The 14,757-nt window shown below is 38.2% G+C and overlaps 1 protein-coding gene across 5 annotated transcripts in view; it reads right to left on the bottom strand.

Annotated features, from left to right (window-relative positions):
• UNC13C (unc-13 homolog C) overlaps positions 1–14,757 on the bottom strand; it is a 647,876-nt gene that overhangs the window by 52,593 nt on the left and 580,526 nt on the right. For all 5 annotated transcript variants that reach the window (XM_043920107.1, XM_043920110.1, XM_043920109.1 and 2 more), the window contains 2 exons: positions 14,193–14,273; positions 37–184 (listed from right to left, as the gene is read on the bottom strand). In XM_043920107.1, the coding sequence (XP_043776042.1) occupies positions 37–184; positions 14,193–14,273 (229 nt within the window). The remainder of the gene's footprint in view (positions 1–36; positions 185–14,192; positions 14,274–14,757) is intronic.

The raw sequence follows: 14,757 nt of genomic DNA, 5'->3' as shown, positions 1-14,757 counted from the left end.
CAGTTTACCTCTGTTCATGTCCAATGTGTTACTTACTCTGTGAGGTTTGGGTGTCTATGAATTTCTTTATCAAGGCATCAGTCGTTTGGGTATAAAGACTGAGAGCGTATCTCAGAGACTTAAGATCTGGGCTTTTCTCCAAGAAATTCTTTTTCAGGCCATTTCCTCCTGCATGAAAGTATTGCTAAAAAGAAAAGAAAAACAATGTAAGCGGAGGCATTTAGAAAGAAGTATTAGATGAGGGATTTTATGGCCATAATCATGAGTCTCAGATGGAATAATACAGTATGATCAACATAAGATAGACCCAAAGACATAGTACCATATGGCCATTACCAAGTCATCGCCATGTAGTTCAGGTTACCTTAGTATCTCAAGTGTTGCTCTCATTTAAAGCTTTAGTTAAATGGGATCATGAAGATATAGAGGCCAAATGCTTACAGAATGCTAGGTTTAAGATAATGTGTCAACTCGATTGTTGACTTCTGTTTCCAGAGCATAAGAAAAATACCCAGGGTTGCCAGATTTCACAAATAAAGTATCTTCTGGTCACATGTTTTCCAGATGCTGATTTGCAATTCTAGGCCAAGTGCCCACTGCTCCCACCTTCCGTGTGATCTAATCGCACAGTGGTACACACACCTAGGCCACCCTGAGGATGCAGAGTGGTCCTTAGAAGTCCAGCGTCCCCTAAACTGTGACTGAGAAATGTAATAAAACAGTTTCTTTCTTCTTATTTTTCTTTGCCACAGTCATCCAACAAACTCAAAACATCACCATATTTATAGGTTAAATAATAGAGAAGATATATGTTTGACAATAAATATGGTCATTGGGGGATGTTAGAGTTTCTCATGGTTGCAAGTATTAAGCACAGACATCACTTCAGAGGGCAGATTATCTATCTCAAGATATATGATAGAGCTAAGGATGCTATCTCCCAGCAATTTATAGATAGCGTGTTTACTGTATCCTGTTAAGGTTAGATAAATGGGCCTGTCTTTCTCTCCCTGCACCAACAACGCTGAACTTCACCCACACGGCAACCTGGCTCACTAGGATCTAGGGTCCTCACAGAACGGCGTGTTTTGAAAAAGCTCAACAAATGATTCTGATACACTTCCCTGTGTGTCGTTGGTCTAGCCTACTTAGAGATTTCCAAGGTAAAACATGTCAACTGAAAATTCAAAATTCAGTTTTCTTCCCTCTGCAGAAACATATTCTGAGCATTTGTAGGCATTTGGTCATAATTTTAGAGACTATAATATTGAGAAAATTCAGGTCACAGGCCTGAGAAAGTAGGCAATGGGGATATAAATTGAAGAATCTGTGCTACAGTCACAAACTTCTTCCTCAAAAAGAAAAACCTATGGTCACTTACAATTCCATTCCATTCTAGCTGAGTGCACTGTGAAAACACAAACTGCACTTAAATCCACCAATGGTTATGAAGAGGAGACAGAGAAAAATGGGGAAAGTCTCTTATTTTTGAAGGGATGACAAAGATTTAATATCTAAACATCTTCTATACCTTGATCTTATATAAATATTAGATATTATGACATATAGAAAGCATTTATTGTGGAGTTAGAGCCCAGAATTGTTTCAGTTGCCTTGGGGGATGAAAAGATATCAGAATTCCTTTCTTCAGGAAATGTGATACGATACTTAAGTGGAAAAGTATTAATGAATGTATTGAGAGGGGAGTTTTGCTTGGAATTGACTGCTTTTCCTGGAGGAGTGGTGGGGTGAGCTCTGGAGCTCTGTTTACCTAATGAACCAGGGAAGCATCAGATGAGATAACACACCCTACTTGCAAAGAGCTGCAGCATAGACTGAACCAAGACGTGGTGGCTTCTCAGGAGGGGAAAGCACTCACCCATTCATTGTTTCCCAGACAAGCTCCAATCTTATCATACCTGAGCATAAGTGGTGGAGGCTTGTTAGTAAAGCACAATAAAAGTAATGAGCTGCAACTAAGATGATGTTTTGTGATCTCTTGGGACTATATGTAGTTGTCAGAAAAAATTTTGAAAAACTTTGAAATGAGCAAAAATGTTCAAAGAGCGCTCCGTCTGTGATACCTATCTGAGTTATCCTCACTTTTCACTGTCTTGGAGCTGTGTGTGTGCTCAGTTGCTCAGGTGTGTCTGACACTCCGCAGCCCCATGGACTGTAGCCTGCCAGGCTCCTCTGTGCGTGGAATTTTCCAGGCAGGAGTACTGAAGTAGATTGCCATTTCCTCCTCCAGGGGATCTATCTTCCTGACCGAGGGATCGCACCTGAGTCTCCTGTATCTCTTGCATTGCCAGATGGGACTCTTTACCACTAGGGTCACCTGGGCTATGTAAAACTCTGTAAATTGTAGAAAGTGGATAACAATGCATATGACTCCTGTCCAAAGAGATGCAAATTAATTATTTCTGGTGGGATGCAACTGATCACCATTTTGTGGCCAGATCTGTTTTGCCTCTATTCAAATTTATTTCAACTTTCCTCATTGCTTGCCTTTATGTGAAGCTCTTGGGATTCTTCTTTGAGCCAATTGTAAGATCTTACTGGTTGTCTCATTAATTGATGAGTTAAATAATATTTTTGACAAGTTTTATAATTGCATGAATGTCACAGTTATACTCTTATTTTTTAAATTTTTATTGGAGTATAGTTGATTTACAATGTTGCTAGTTTCTGTTGTATAGCAAAGTAAATCACTTATACATATATACATATCCACTCATTTATATTCTATTCCCATATAGGTCATTAAAGAGTACTGAGAAGAGTTCTCTGTGCTGTACAGTAGGTTTTTATTAGTTATTTTATATATAGCAGTGTTTATATTGTCAATCCCGAATTCCCAGTTTATCCCTTCCTCCCTTCTTCAAGTTTGTTTTCTACATCCGTGACTCTCTTTCTCTATTTCTGTTTTGTAAATAGGTTCACTTTGACCATTTTCTTAGATTTCACATATAAGCAATATCATATGATATTTGTCTTTTCCACCTGACTTACTTCGCTCAGTATGACAATCTCCTAGGCCAACCGTGTTGCTGCAAATGGCATTTTTTCATTCTTTTTATGGCTGAGTATGATTTCATAGTGTATATGTGTGTGTGTGTATATATACACATATGTGTATATATATTACATCTTCTTTATTCATTCCTCTATTGATGGACATTTAGGTTGCTTCCATGTCTTGGCCATTGTAAATAATGCTGCACTGAACACTGGGGTACATGTGTCTTTCTGAATTATGATTTTCTTCAGATATATGCCCAGGAATGGGATTTCTGGATCATATGGAAGATCCATTTGTAGTTTTTTAAGGAATGTCCATACTATTCTCCATAATTGGTTGTACCAATTTACATTACCACCAATTGTGTGTGGGGATCCCTTTTCTGTATTTTTTTAATCACAGTTTCAATTTCATAACTTGTGATTGGTCTGTTTATATTTTTTAATTATTCCTGGTTCAGTCTTGGAAGGTTGTACCTTTCTAAGAATTTGTCCATTTTTTTCTAGGTTGTCCATTTTATTGGTTTATAGTTGTTTGTAGTATTTTATATTTCTGTGATGTCAGTTGTAACAGCTTCTCCTTTTTCATTTCTAACTTTATTGATTTGATCCCTCTCGCTTTCTTCTTGATGAGTCTGGCTAAAGGTTTATGCATTTTATTTTTCTTTTCAAAGAACCAACTGTTAGGTTCATTGATTTTTGCCATTGTTTTCTTTGTCTCTATTTCACTTATGTCTGCTCTGATCTTTATGATTTCTTCCTTTCTCCTAACTTTAGGCTTTATTCTTTTTTTTCTCTAGTTGCTTTAGGTGTAAGATTAGGTTTACTTGAGATTTTTCTTTTTTCCTGAGGTAGAATTGTATTACTATAAACTTCCCCCTTGGAACTGCTTTTGCTATCCCATAGGTTTTGGGTCATCATATTTTCATTGTCATTTTGTCTCTAGGCATTTAAAAAAATTTCCCCTTTGCTTTCTTCAGTGAGCATACACTCTTTTAAAACAAATGATCTTTCACAGTATATGTAAAGCAGCATGGTGACAACCTTAATAGAGATTACTGTCTTAATTTGTGAGGAGGGGCCATCACCTGTGGCTTACCTACAGAGCATCAGTGATGGGGTGACCTTCCTGGCCGTTCTCTCTTCCTCTTCTCCCTTAACAAATATTTACTAAATCTGTGTTGAGAACCAGAACTTATGCCAAGGATATGACGCAAAAGAGGCCTAGAGATTGTTCCCAAAGGGACTGTGATCAAGTAGGAAATGTTATTGTCATTGAATGACTCCAATGATATGTTGGAGGTGTTATAAAGACAGACAATAGGACTGGGAAATAATGCTGTTGCTGAAGGAATCAATAAAGACTTTCAAAGAGGTGACACCTATGGTGTCTTGTTTATTAACACTGCCATTTTCCAATTCAGCAGCCACCCGATAATTTACCACCATGGACTAAAGAACGGGGAAAGTCCCACTAGGTAACTGAGAGGAACTGCTTGAGAAGAACTGAAGTACAGGTATTCCCCGTTCTTTGAAAATTGGCTTTATGCCACTTCACTTTTGTAGATGACCTACATTAGTACTGTTTTTGCTAACCAAAAAATACATGAAAATGATTTTCACTTTTGTGAAAAAAAGAGGAGATGTTAAAACAGCAGTGAGCTCTTAGAGGCAGTGTACATCCTGGGTAGCGAGAGTGGTACCACCCAGCGCCTAACCCAGGGTTTACACCCAGCGTCTGAGCATCAAGCTGCCATGGTTTTGGACTGTGTTTGTGCTTGATCTCGATTTATTTTGTGCATCCCTTAGCAGGACGAGTCCTAAGGGAATTGCTTCTTGCCTATGTCATCTCAGCTAATGAAAGGTTTCATAGGAACGCTCTCCTTTCCTGTAGCGGGGGATACCGGCCGTTGTAGTTCTCACGTTTCTTTGGTACAGTTTAAAATATCCTGTTTTACTACTGTCACTCTATTGTCATTACTGACCTTGTGCTTCCTGAAAGTTACAAGTTGCCTTTAGGAAGTAGAAAGCCTTGAGAAGTTAATATACTCTTAAAGATTCACAATGCTTTTTAATACATTAAAGGCTGTGCGATTCACGGTGGTAGGGAAAACTGACCTTTCACTAACATACCTGTCCTTAAAATTATTAGACTATAGGACACCTATCACACAGGACATCTACTAACTCTCAGGGACACACAAGTGTTCCATGGAATATTGTTAAGGAAACTCTAGGATAGAAGAATGTAACTGGACTTAATATAATTGAGGTATTTTTGAGGGCCTAGAAGACTTTATGTAAAAACTGAACTAGAGTTAGGCTATAAAAGCATAAACTATGTACAGTATTTGTCTTGAAACTCTCTAATAACTTTATAGGAAGACATGTTTTCACTAAAAAGGTATTATTTTGTAGGCTTTCGATACATGGGGAACTAATCACATGGTGAAAACATAAATAAGGTATGAGCTTGTTCCCGAGAAAAGCCTGAGGGTCTCTGTAGAGTTTCAGGTTATGATCCAGAGCTGACTTGTTCCTTTTGAGCCATGAAGTGTTTTGCGTCATTTGATAACAGCTGTAGCAGGACAGTAAGTGAACAGTAGAAGATTTATAAGGGCAGAAATGGTGCCTTTGTCTTTTTTTTTTTTTGCCTTTGTCTTTTAAGTGCATTGTATAATAGAAGATGTTGTAAGACAAACTCAGGCCAGAGGTAGCAATGTTAGGAGAGAAAACAAGTTGCAGGAAGCTAAGCACGAAAGCCTCGGTTCAGTGGTTCAGTGAACACAGATAAATAACACATGCCATGGGCTCCTCCTTCACAGAGAAAAGGAAATGATTTCTATGGCTATGCAAATGCCAACCTGATGACAAGGAGAAAAGGAAAACGTCTGTATTCACAATAAAATTTTTATTGCAAAGTAAAGAATGGGGGTAACATGGCTTAACATCAGTAAAATTTTAGAGTCTTAAAGCTTTCCTCATGCTCAAATTTAATATGATTTATTAATTGATGCGGTAGCTATCAAAGCTAATGAAATCTGATCATGTGTTAATATCATGATAGGTCAAGACAAAGGGTTGTCAGCATTCTCTGCTGATTAGAACATATCTGGAATATGAGGTTGGTTCTTTGGCATCACCATTTTATGAGAAATATAAAATGGAAATTGCCTCAAGGTACATGACCAGAACTTTGTAAGCTCTAGAAGGCATGTTATTCAATAAACAGCTGTAGATAAGTTGGGGCAGCATGATCGTTTTCTTTAATGTCTGAAAGGCACTGAAAAGGGGAAGACATAGAAAAGGAAATGGAATTATTTTATAGTAGTTTTAAAGGGTAGAAGGAGAACCAATTCATAATTAGAAGCACTGGGGAAGCAGATATCAGTTTGATATAAAGAAAATATTTTATAAGAAGTGTATCTTAAAACCTGAAGCTGCTACATGTGAATTAGTAAGGTCCCATTACTGGCCATTATTAAGGGATGGTCAGTTGGCCAGAGGGCTCCCCTGGTAGCTCAGCTGGTAAAAAATCAGCTTGCAACTCGCAGGAGACTCTGGTTTGATTCCCGGGTCAGGAAGATCCTCTGGAGAAGGATAGGATACCCACTCCAATATTCTTGGGCTTTCCTGGTGGCTCAGATGGTAAAGAATCTGCCTCTAATGTGGCAGACCTGGGTTCAATCCCTGGTTTGGGAAGATCTCCTAGAGGAGGGCATGGCAGCCCACTCCGGTATTCTTGCTTGGAAAACCCCCATGCACAGAGGAGCCTGGCAGGTTTCAGTCCATAGGGTCGCAAGAGTCAGACTAAGGGGCTAAGCGCAGTGCAGAATAGCACAGTTGACCAACAATACCGTAGGTAAAATGTTTCTATGTGAGCAGGAAAAGGGACATGTCAGTTTCTGTTTTCAGTTTCAAGATGTTAGAATCCTTTTCACTTCTTTGACCTGTTCTTTACTCAAAAATGCGCTAGAAAACACTCCTTGTCTTTCCTCTATGCAGTGTGATTTGCATAGGTTATTTAACCTCACAGAGTATTGGTTAATTCCTCTGTAGAATGGGAACAGAAACAGCCATCTTGCCTGACTATGGTGTCATAAAGATGAAATTAATTACACTGTCTAGAAGATTTTTGTGAACTATAGAGTTCCTTCTATTTATAAGCTAAGCTTTATTGTGAGAATAATTCCCCAGATTCTGTCCTTGCTTCTTTTCCTAAGCACCAGCCCCTGTCTCCAGCAGTTTACTAGATACTTATTTCCATGTTCCTGTCACTATATCTAACACCAAGGTGGAAAGAGGAAAATGACCCTCCTGATTGATTTGCCATTTTTCTCTGTGGGACCAAGCTTCTCAACCACTTGGCTAAAACTGAGTCACCCTGGGCTCCTCCATCATTCCTGCCTCATTTTTTAGTTGCCAAGTTCCAGTGACTGGGCCTTTCTGTGTCACTCATAGCCATCTTTCACTTTATACTCCTAAGATTACCGTCTTTGTGATAGTCCTTGTCATCTTATGCATTAAATAACCATAACTGATCTCTGTGATTACAGTCTTAAACTAGTCAATCCATTCTGCACATTCCTGTAAGACTTCCATTGCTGAAATGGTACTTTTAGCATGCCATGTATTAATATTTTCAGTATCATCTACTTTCAACCCCAACATTTCCTGTAACCTCAATGTTACACTGCTTCACTATGCAAATTTCCAGTTAAATCCAGTCCAGTCCATTGAGTGGTCTAATCATTGACTTCCAGCCTTCTGGTCTTGTGCCTTTTCATGGTCAAATTCTTTCTCCCTGAGTATGTTCAAGCCATGAGCCTCCCTCCAAAGAAAACTAGTATCTTTCCTTTCCAGCCAGTGAGCTGTCATCTGTTCTTTGTATTAGTCTTTCATATTTCCCTGATTTCTGGAGTTCATGGTAGTTGCTAACTCCCCTAAATCCTTCCCACTTTTATATGTGTACCCTCCTCAAGCCCAGTAGCATCTGTATCCCCTATTCCATCTCTGACATGATATTTTTTGTAAGTTAACACATATCATTACTTAATTTTCAACGGGCCTTCCCTGCCTTTAAATCTAGAAACTCCTGCAGAAAGAGAATAGCACTGCTTCCTAGAGGGAAGTCTCAGAAAGCACCAGAAATCTTAGGAGTTTTGTGCCCTTGTAGTGTGAAAATGCTGAGCACAGGAAACCAAAAGGACGGAGGACAGGACTTGGACTGTTACTTGGGGCAAAGAGTCAGATTTAAGAGCATCATTGAGAGAGAATGAGTGGTTTATTAGGAAAGGAGGAAAACAAACAAAAAATCTAGTTTTACTAGAATATGTGGGGTCTTGGGTTTACCAGTGGAAAGAAGCTCCTTCAAAATAACCAGTCCTCAGGCAAAAGGAGATGCAAGTCTGCTTCCTGGGTCAGAAAGATCCCCTGGAGGAGGAAATGGCAACCCACTCCAGTATTCTCACCTGGAGAATCCCTGGACAGAGGAGTCTGGCAGGCTACAGGATCGCAAAGAGTCAGATATGACTGAGCACCCATGCACACAAGTAGTATGATGGTTACATTTGTGAAGAGTTTTCTATACGATAGGAACTGTTTTCATTGTTTTATATGTGATAACTCATTTTGTTTTTCGACAATACATTCTTAAGTCCTAATAGTACTCCCACAAGAGAGGACAGTAACTTGTATACTCTAGTCTTTCTCTCTTAATCACCCACTATTCTGATACTCTATCAGTGGTATTCCTCATGTAGTTTCAGATGTTTTCTTTGCATTTATATCCACCTTCTGATGTTTGTAAAGATTTCCCACCCTCATACAGGAATACATTGCTTCACTAATACATGGGTGAATGATGTGAGTGATGAGGGGCTCGAAAGAGCTTTGTATGAGGTATCATTTTATCTTAAAAAACAACCATAGATATTTGTGTTTCTTATATTCTTCATGAGAGTGCAAAAAAATAGAAAAGTAGAACATTTCAGAGCTTAATGTGATTTGTGAGAAAAAAAAAATAGAACTACTAACTAAAAATTCAGGATACTGTCTGCATGGTTAACAAGCCATCCCTTTTATAATCCCAATAAAAATGCTAATTTCTTCTAATTCTTCCCATTTGCCAGATATTTGAAGATCTTTTGCACTCTGTTTTTACTGGCTCATGGAAATATGCTAATGTTTCTTTACAAGTCTGCTGGGAGATTTTACTACTTTTGTTACATGTACCATTTTGGTAGAAATTACCCATCATCACTCTCTTTCCTTCCAATACCAGTATCAGACTTCTGGAAAATTCATGCAGATGATCTGTTTTGCAAAGTTAATCATCACTTGTTTTTAACAACTGAGGTTGCTTTAAAGACTTACTTGATAGTTATTTAAGAAATTATTTTTTAAGACAACAGGAGTCCTCTGTTACACATTGGATCATAATATGCTACTTACTCCCTTTTGCCAACAAACTGAAGTTCAGATTCTTGGTGTTTATGCCTCACCACTTTGGGTCCAAGTCAATGTCTCTTCTATACTATATATTCCCTTTATTTCTCGACCAATCTTGATCTCCCTCTACATTAGCCTATTTGAAATTTTTAGGCTACCCCATACCTCAGTCACATTTCACTCAAGCTTTGCTCTAAGCCTGTGATGACTTTCTCATTTAATGATCTGAAACCTCCTTCACCAGGAAGCTTTCCTCTAGCCACTCACAGAGAATTTATCACCCTCTCTGCACTTCCCAGTACTTTGTCAGTAACTTTCATATTTTCTGGGTTGTAGATGTTTCTGTTCCTAAGTTAAGAGCAAGATCGCTTTAATTTTCAGTCACCTCTTTACATCTTATCATCTTTGTTACATACGGTAAGCTCTCAAATAATGATTTCTGAATTGCAGCACTCCAAACTAGATAGGTTGTTTTGTTCTTCCCATGAGCACCTGAAGTTTAAATAATGCAAAAACTATACTTACAAATGATAAACAACAACATGCTAAGTAAGAAACAGCCATCAACATTGACTCTTGAATAATGGATACCAGGATTGTGTAGGACTTGGTCAGGGTGAGAGCCTGAGAGGTATAATATCCCATGTCCTGTTATTTGTCTGGAATCCTGAGTGTCAGAAGTGGTGTTACCTAGGATTTTTCATGGCTGTATCTGAATAGATATTCATAGTTAGTCCACATTCTCCCCTGAACACCAAGAAATGCAGATTTCTAGAGGGCCCTAATCCATGTTTTTTTTTTTTTATTTTTTATTGGAGTGCTTTACAATGTTGTGTAAGTTTCTACTGTCCAGCAAAGTGGACATATACACATACCCCCTCTGTTTTGGATTTCCTTCCCATTTAGGTGCTCTACACAGAGCACTGAGTAGAATTCCCTGTGCTAGTTAGTAGGTTTTCTATTATCTATTTTACACATATTATCAATAGTGTAAATATATACATATGTCAATCCCAATCTCCTAATTCATCCCACCCTCTCTTTCTCACTTGGTATCCATATGTTTATTCTCTACTTCTGCTTTGTAAGTAAGGCTGTCTATACCAGTTTTTCAGATTCCATACATTTGTGTTAATATATGATACTTGTTTTTCTCTTAGTGACTTATTTTAACTCTGTATGATAGTCTCTAGGTCCATCTACATCTCTACCAATGACCCAATTTTGTTCCTTTTTATGACTGAGTAATTATATATATGTACTACATCTTCTTTATCCTTTCCTCTGCTGAGGACATTTAGGTTGTTTCCATTATTTTTAGTGAAACCTCTGTATCCATGGCATGATGTCAAACATTTGCCACATACATTTCAGAGTGTCATGTTTAGGTACAAATAACAAGTTTTCCAGGGTAATTTAGAATGTTGGGGAAAATAAAACCAGCCAGTTTTTTTCCCCTATGTTTTTTGAACTTCATCAGAAAATAACTAGAGGATGGTTCAAAATTTTAAAAAAAAAACAAACAAAAAAAACAAGTCTTGAGATTCATGATATAGTCAAGAGTACATGCTGTCAGAAAAAGCTCTTCTGTTTTTCTTGGAAAGAAACCCACATTTCAGGGAATCTCTTGTAAGTCCTGAATCTTCCTGAGATATGAGTTTGAGACTCCAAAGCTCAGCTTTAAATAGGGTTTCTGCATTGGCCTCTGTAGCAGCTTGCGCATGCTGATTAAGTTGTTGGCTATCTGTTTCAGAGCTGTTGGCTCAGTGTTGGCAGGCAAATGTAATGCCTCCAAGGCCAACCATGCTAGCTGCAGTGGATCCTGGTAACTATTTCTTGTACCATGTTCTATACTTTTGACTTATAGTTGAAACTACCTGTGACTAGTATGACAAAATAACCCAGTCTAATTAGAATTTTAGTATTTAAGTTAATATTTTCATCATTGCCTGTGTAGAGGTTGAATGAGTTCATATTATTTTAAATTGTTAGAAAATAATCTAAATAATTGAAACATGGTGTTTTAATTTAGAAAGAACTAATCTATCTGTAGGAATATTACCCATTTTGGCTTACTGCCTTTTCCTACACCTTGTTAACATTTAGTGAAATAAGAAGACATAGACGCAAGGGCACTGATTTTAGAGTTTGGCGTCTTTTCTCAGCTCTGCCAATTACAAGTGACTCTGGACTTAAACCTGCTTTGCCTCTGCTGTTTCATCTGTAAAACGTGAATGATCATTCTTAGTGTACCTAACACCCAGGATGTTTATAAGAATCAGGTGAGAGGATTTATGTATGTGAAAGATGACTGAAAGAATGCACAACACTATTTCAGCTACAGTCTACAAACTCCATAGCATCCTCTTCATTCAATTTTCACTTTCTCATGTTCAGCTTATTCGCTTAAATTCACCTAAAGAAGAATTAAGGATCTCACCTAAAGAAGAATTAAGGATCATGTTGTTGGCAGCCTTTGGGAATTAGCCTGGATAGTGTCTACTACTTCAGTATAAGAATATCTTTCCCATGAAGTCTCCACCTGACAGTATTCCCTTTGCTGAGCCCCCAGCAGATACTGAATCACTAGCTCTTGAGACTACAATTTTTTTAAGTAGTATTCCTCTTTCTCTTGAATTCTTTTGTAGTCACCATTAGAAGCAGTGCCTTGTAGTATAATCAGGGTAAATCTCAGAATCAGAAAAGATAAAAAGGAGTCCCAGCTTTGGCAAACTGACTTCAGGGCCATTGGAAGAAATACTAGGTGACTCTCTTGACAGAGGACAGGAATGAGAGGCTCTAAAAGCAGGTAAAGTGGATGTAGCATGGAGACCCCAGAGGAAAAGTTGGGGAGTGGGGAGACTGAAGACCTGACCTCAGGTTCTGAAGGACCAAGGTCAGACTCCAGTCCTGGGAAAGAGGATAATGACACGGACCCACTTACTGGATCTTACATACCAGGCAGTAGGCTTTTTTTAAAAGGGCAAGGCAAGTGTCTGGTCACTGAGGCTGAACTAAAGTACTATCACCAGTGACCTGGGCAGGAAGACAGTATAGTTGTCAACATATAGACCAGAGGGATTTGCTTGGGGATCAGGATTGTCCCAGAGTTTGGGCAGAACTAGTCTTGTAGGAGGTGGTCATCTGTCCCCATCAAGAACTAGAGAAAAGTTGGAGTTAGGGGACAGGGGCCAGTTCTGTCAGTACAATGAAGGCCATTATCTATTTTCACAGAACACTTTTTTTCTTGCTCTCTTAAAGTCACCTATTGACCTAATAAAATCCATTAAGGGCTGAATTCTGATTATATAACCACATTTTTTTAACTGTTCAGTGTGTGCCCCAGAATTACTCTTTTCTACTAGCACTTTCCTCTGTAGCCATGAGTGCTGGTATAATTCCAAAGGGCAGTCATTTCTCACTCATATTTTTGAAAATTATTCTTAAAAAGAGCTGGTTTTGTATTTTTCCTTTCTTTCCTGTTTTCCATTTTTAAAAATGATTTTGCACAATATTTATATACTTCCAGCCCATACTCTGGCTGCATCTTTAGGAAGTGCACCTCTGTCATCTCAATACCAAAATTCACACACTCCATTTTCTACCAAGTGTCACAAAATTGTCACCTCGCAACTTTTATTTTGCAGATGTTCTCTTATTAAATGCTGAAACTGCAAAAATCATGAGGTAATAGTTTTGTGGAGTGTCTGACCGTCATACAAACAGAACTCTGTGTTTTAATGACTCCTGTTGTAATATCTGTTTCTATCCAGTGAGATTATTCTGTGCTTGGAAATGGCCTGTGGTAACTCACAGTTCTCTGCTACGCTCTTTACACTTCCTTGATAATAGGTGCTTCCCCCCCATGAAGTGTTCAGACATTGGACACAGTCCAAATTTAGGAGATAGATTAATATTTCACTTTTTAATAAACTTTCACATATAAAATGTATGTATATAAATCTGTAAGGGATCATATGAAAACAAAGAACTCTGATGTTATCTTTTGAGATCTACCTATATTTAACCCACACTACAATAACTTTTGGGTTCCCTGGTGGCTCAGATGGTAAAGTGTCTGCCTGCAATGCGGGAGACCCGGGTTCGATCCCTGGGTTGGGAAGATCCCCTGGAGAAGGAAATGGCACCCCACTCCAGTACTCTTGCCTGGAAAATTCCATGGATGGAGGAGCCTGGTGGGCTGCAGTCCATGGGGTCGCAAAGAGTCAGACACAACTGGGCGACTTCACTCATTCACTCACAATAACTTTCAGTCAAACTTTAGCTATGAGACATTGATGCACACAATGCAATACCTTTGGGTTTTCAGCAGAAAACTAAATTATTATCTTTACTAAGAGAGAAGAGAAAATTGATTTTCCAAAATCATTTCAACAAGCATTGAAAACAGAAACAGAAATTCTATTAACCCTAAGTCCCCTGAAGCATCTATTGATATTTAACTGGACTTTGGAGGTACATGTCTGTCTTTGAAAACATCTGTTACAACATAGATTTCTTACCCATTTTCTAAAGGTAGACAAAGAAAGCAACTCTAAGGGTAGAGTAATATGGATATAATAATGACATAGTATGGGCTAAGTCTGACACTACCAGAATGTTTGTATATAACTGTCTACCATGTCTATGGATGTACAGCTCTACAGACATCTGGAGTATACTTCTCTGAGGGTACATATCCAGGGACTCTATAATCTTACCTTGATGGTAGCTAGGACCACCTCCATTATACCACATTGTCTTGGTGTCAGACCCTTGGCATCCTCTCGAATCATGTGTTCCTGGAAAACAGGTGAACAATTTCTTATAAAATTACCAGTTCATTTGTTTAACAACTGTCTTCAAACAAAATTTGTATAATCCTTGTATGCAGATATTTCCCATTTGAGATAACTTTCTCATATGAACACATTTAGATGATGATAATGACAATTTTGTCAAATATTTAATAAAAATTCATTTTGCCCAAAGAAGGAATACTACATGTTAACTTAAAAAGCAGAACTTTGATTCATATATGGCTTTATTTTTCACTTGCAAACTAATGTTATGGGGGGGGGGATAATCCTAGAAAATGTGTGTCCAAGCTTTTCCACATTAATCCCTGCTTTCTGTTCTGTCACACTGAAGAAGGTCAACCTTGGAAAGGACTTAGGAGGTAAATTTTTGCCTCATTCAATTATTACTGATAAAATCTACCTTAAGTACAATGCTCTCACTTTCTAGGATCCCCTTAATGCTCAGTAATTAACAGGAAAATTCCCT

Source organism: Cervus elaphus, chromosome 12 (assembly GCF_910594005.1).
Source record: "Cervus elaphus chromosome 12, mCerEla1.1, whole genome shotgun sequence".
In the NCBI taxonomy this organism is placed as follows: Eukaryota; Metazoa; Chordata; class Mammalia; order Artiodactyla; family Cervidae; genus Cervus; species Cervus elaphus.
This window is presented reverse-complemented; position numbering and strand designations above follow the sequence as displayed.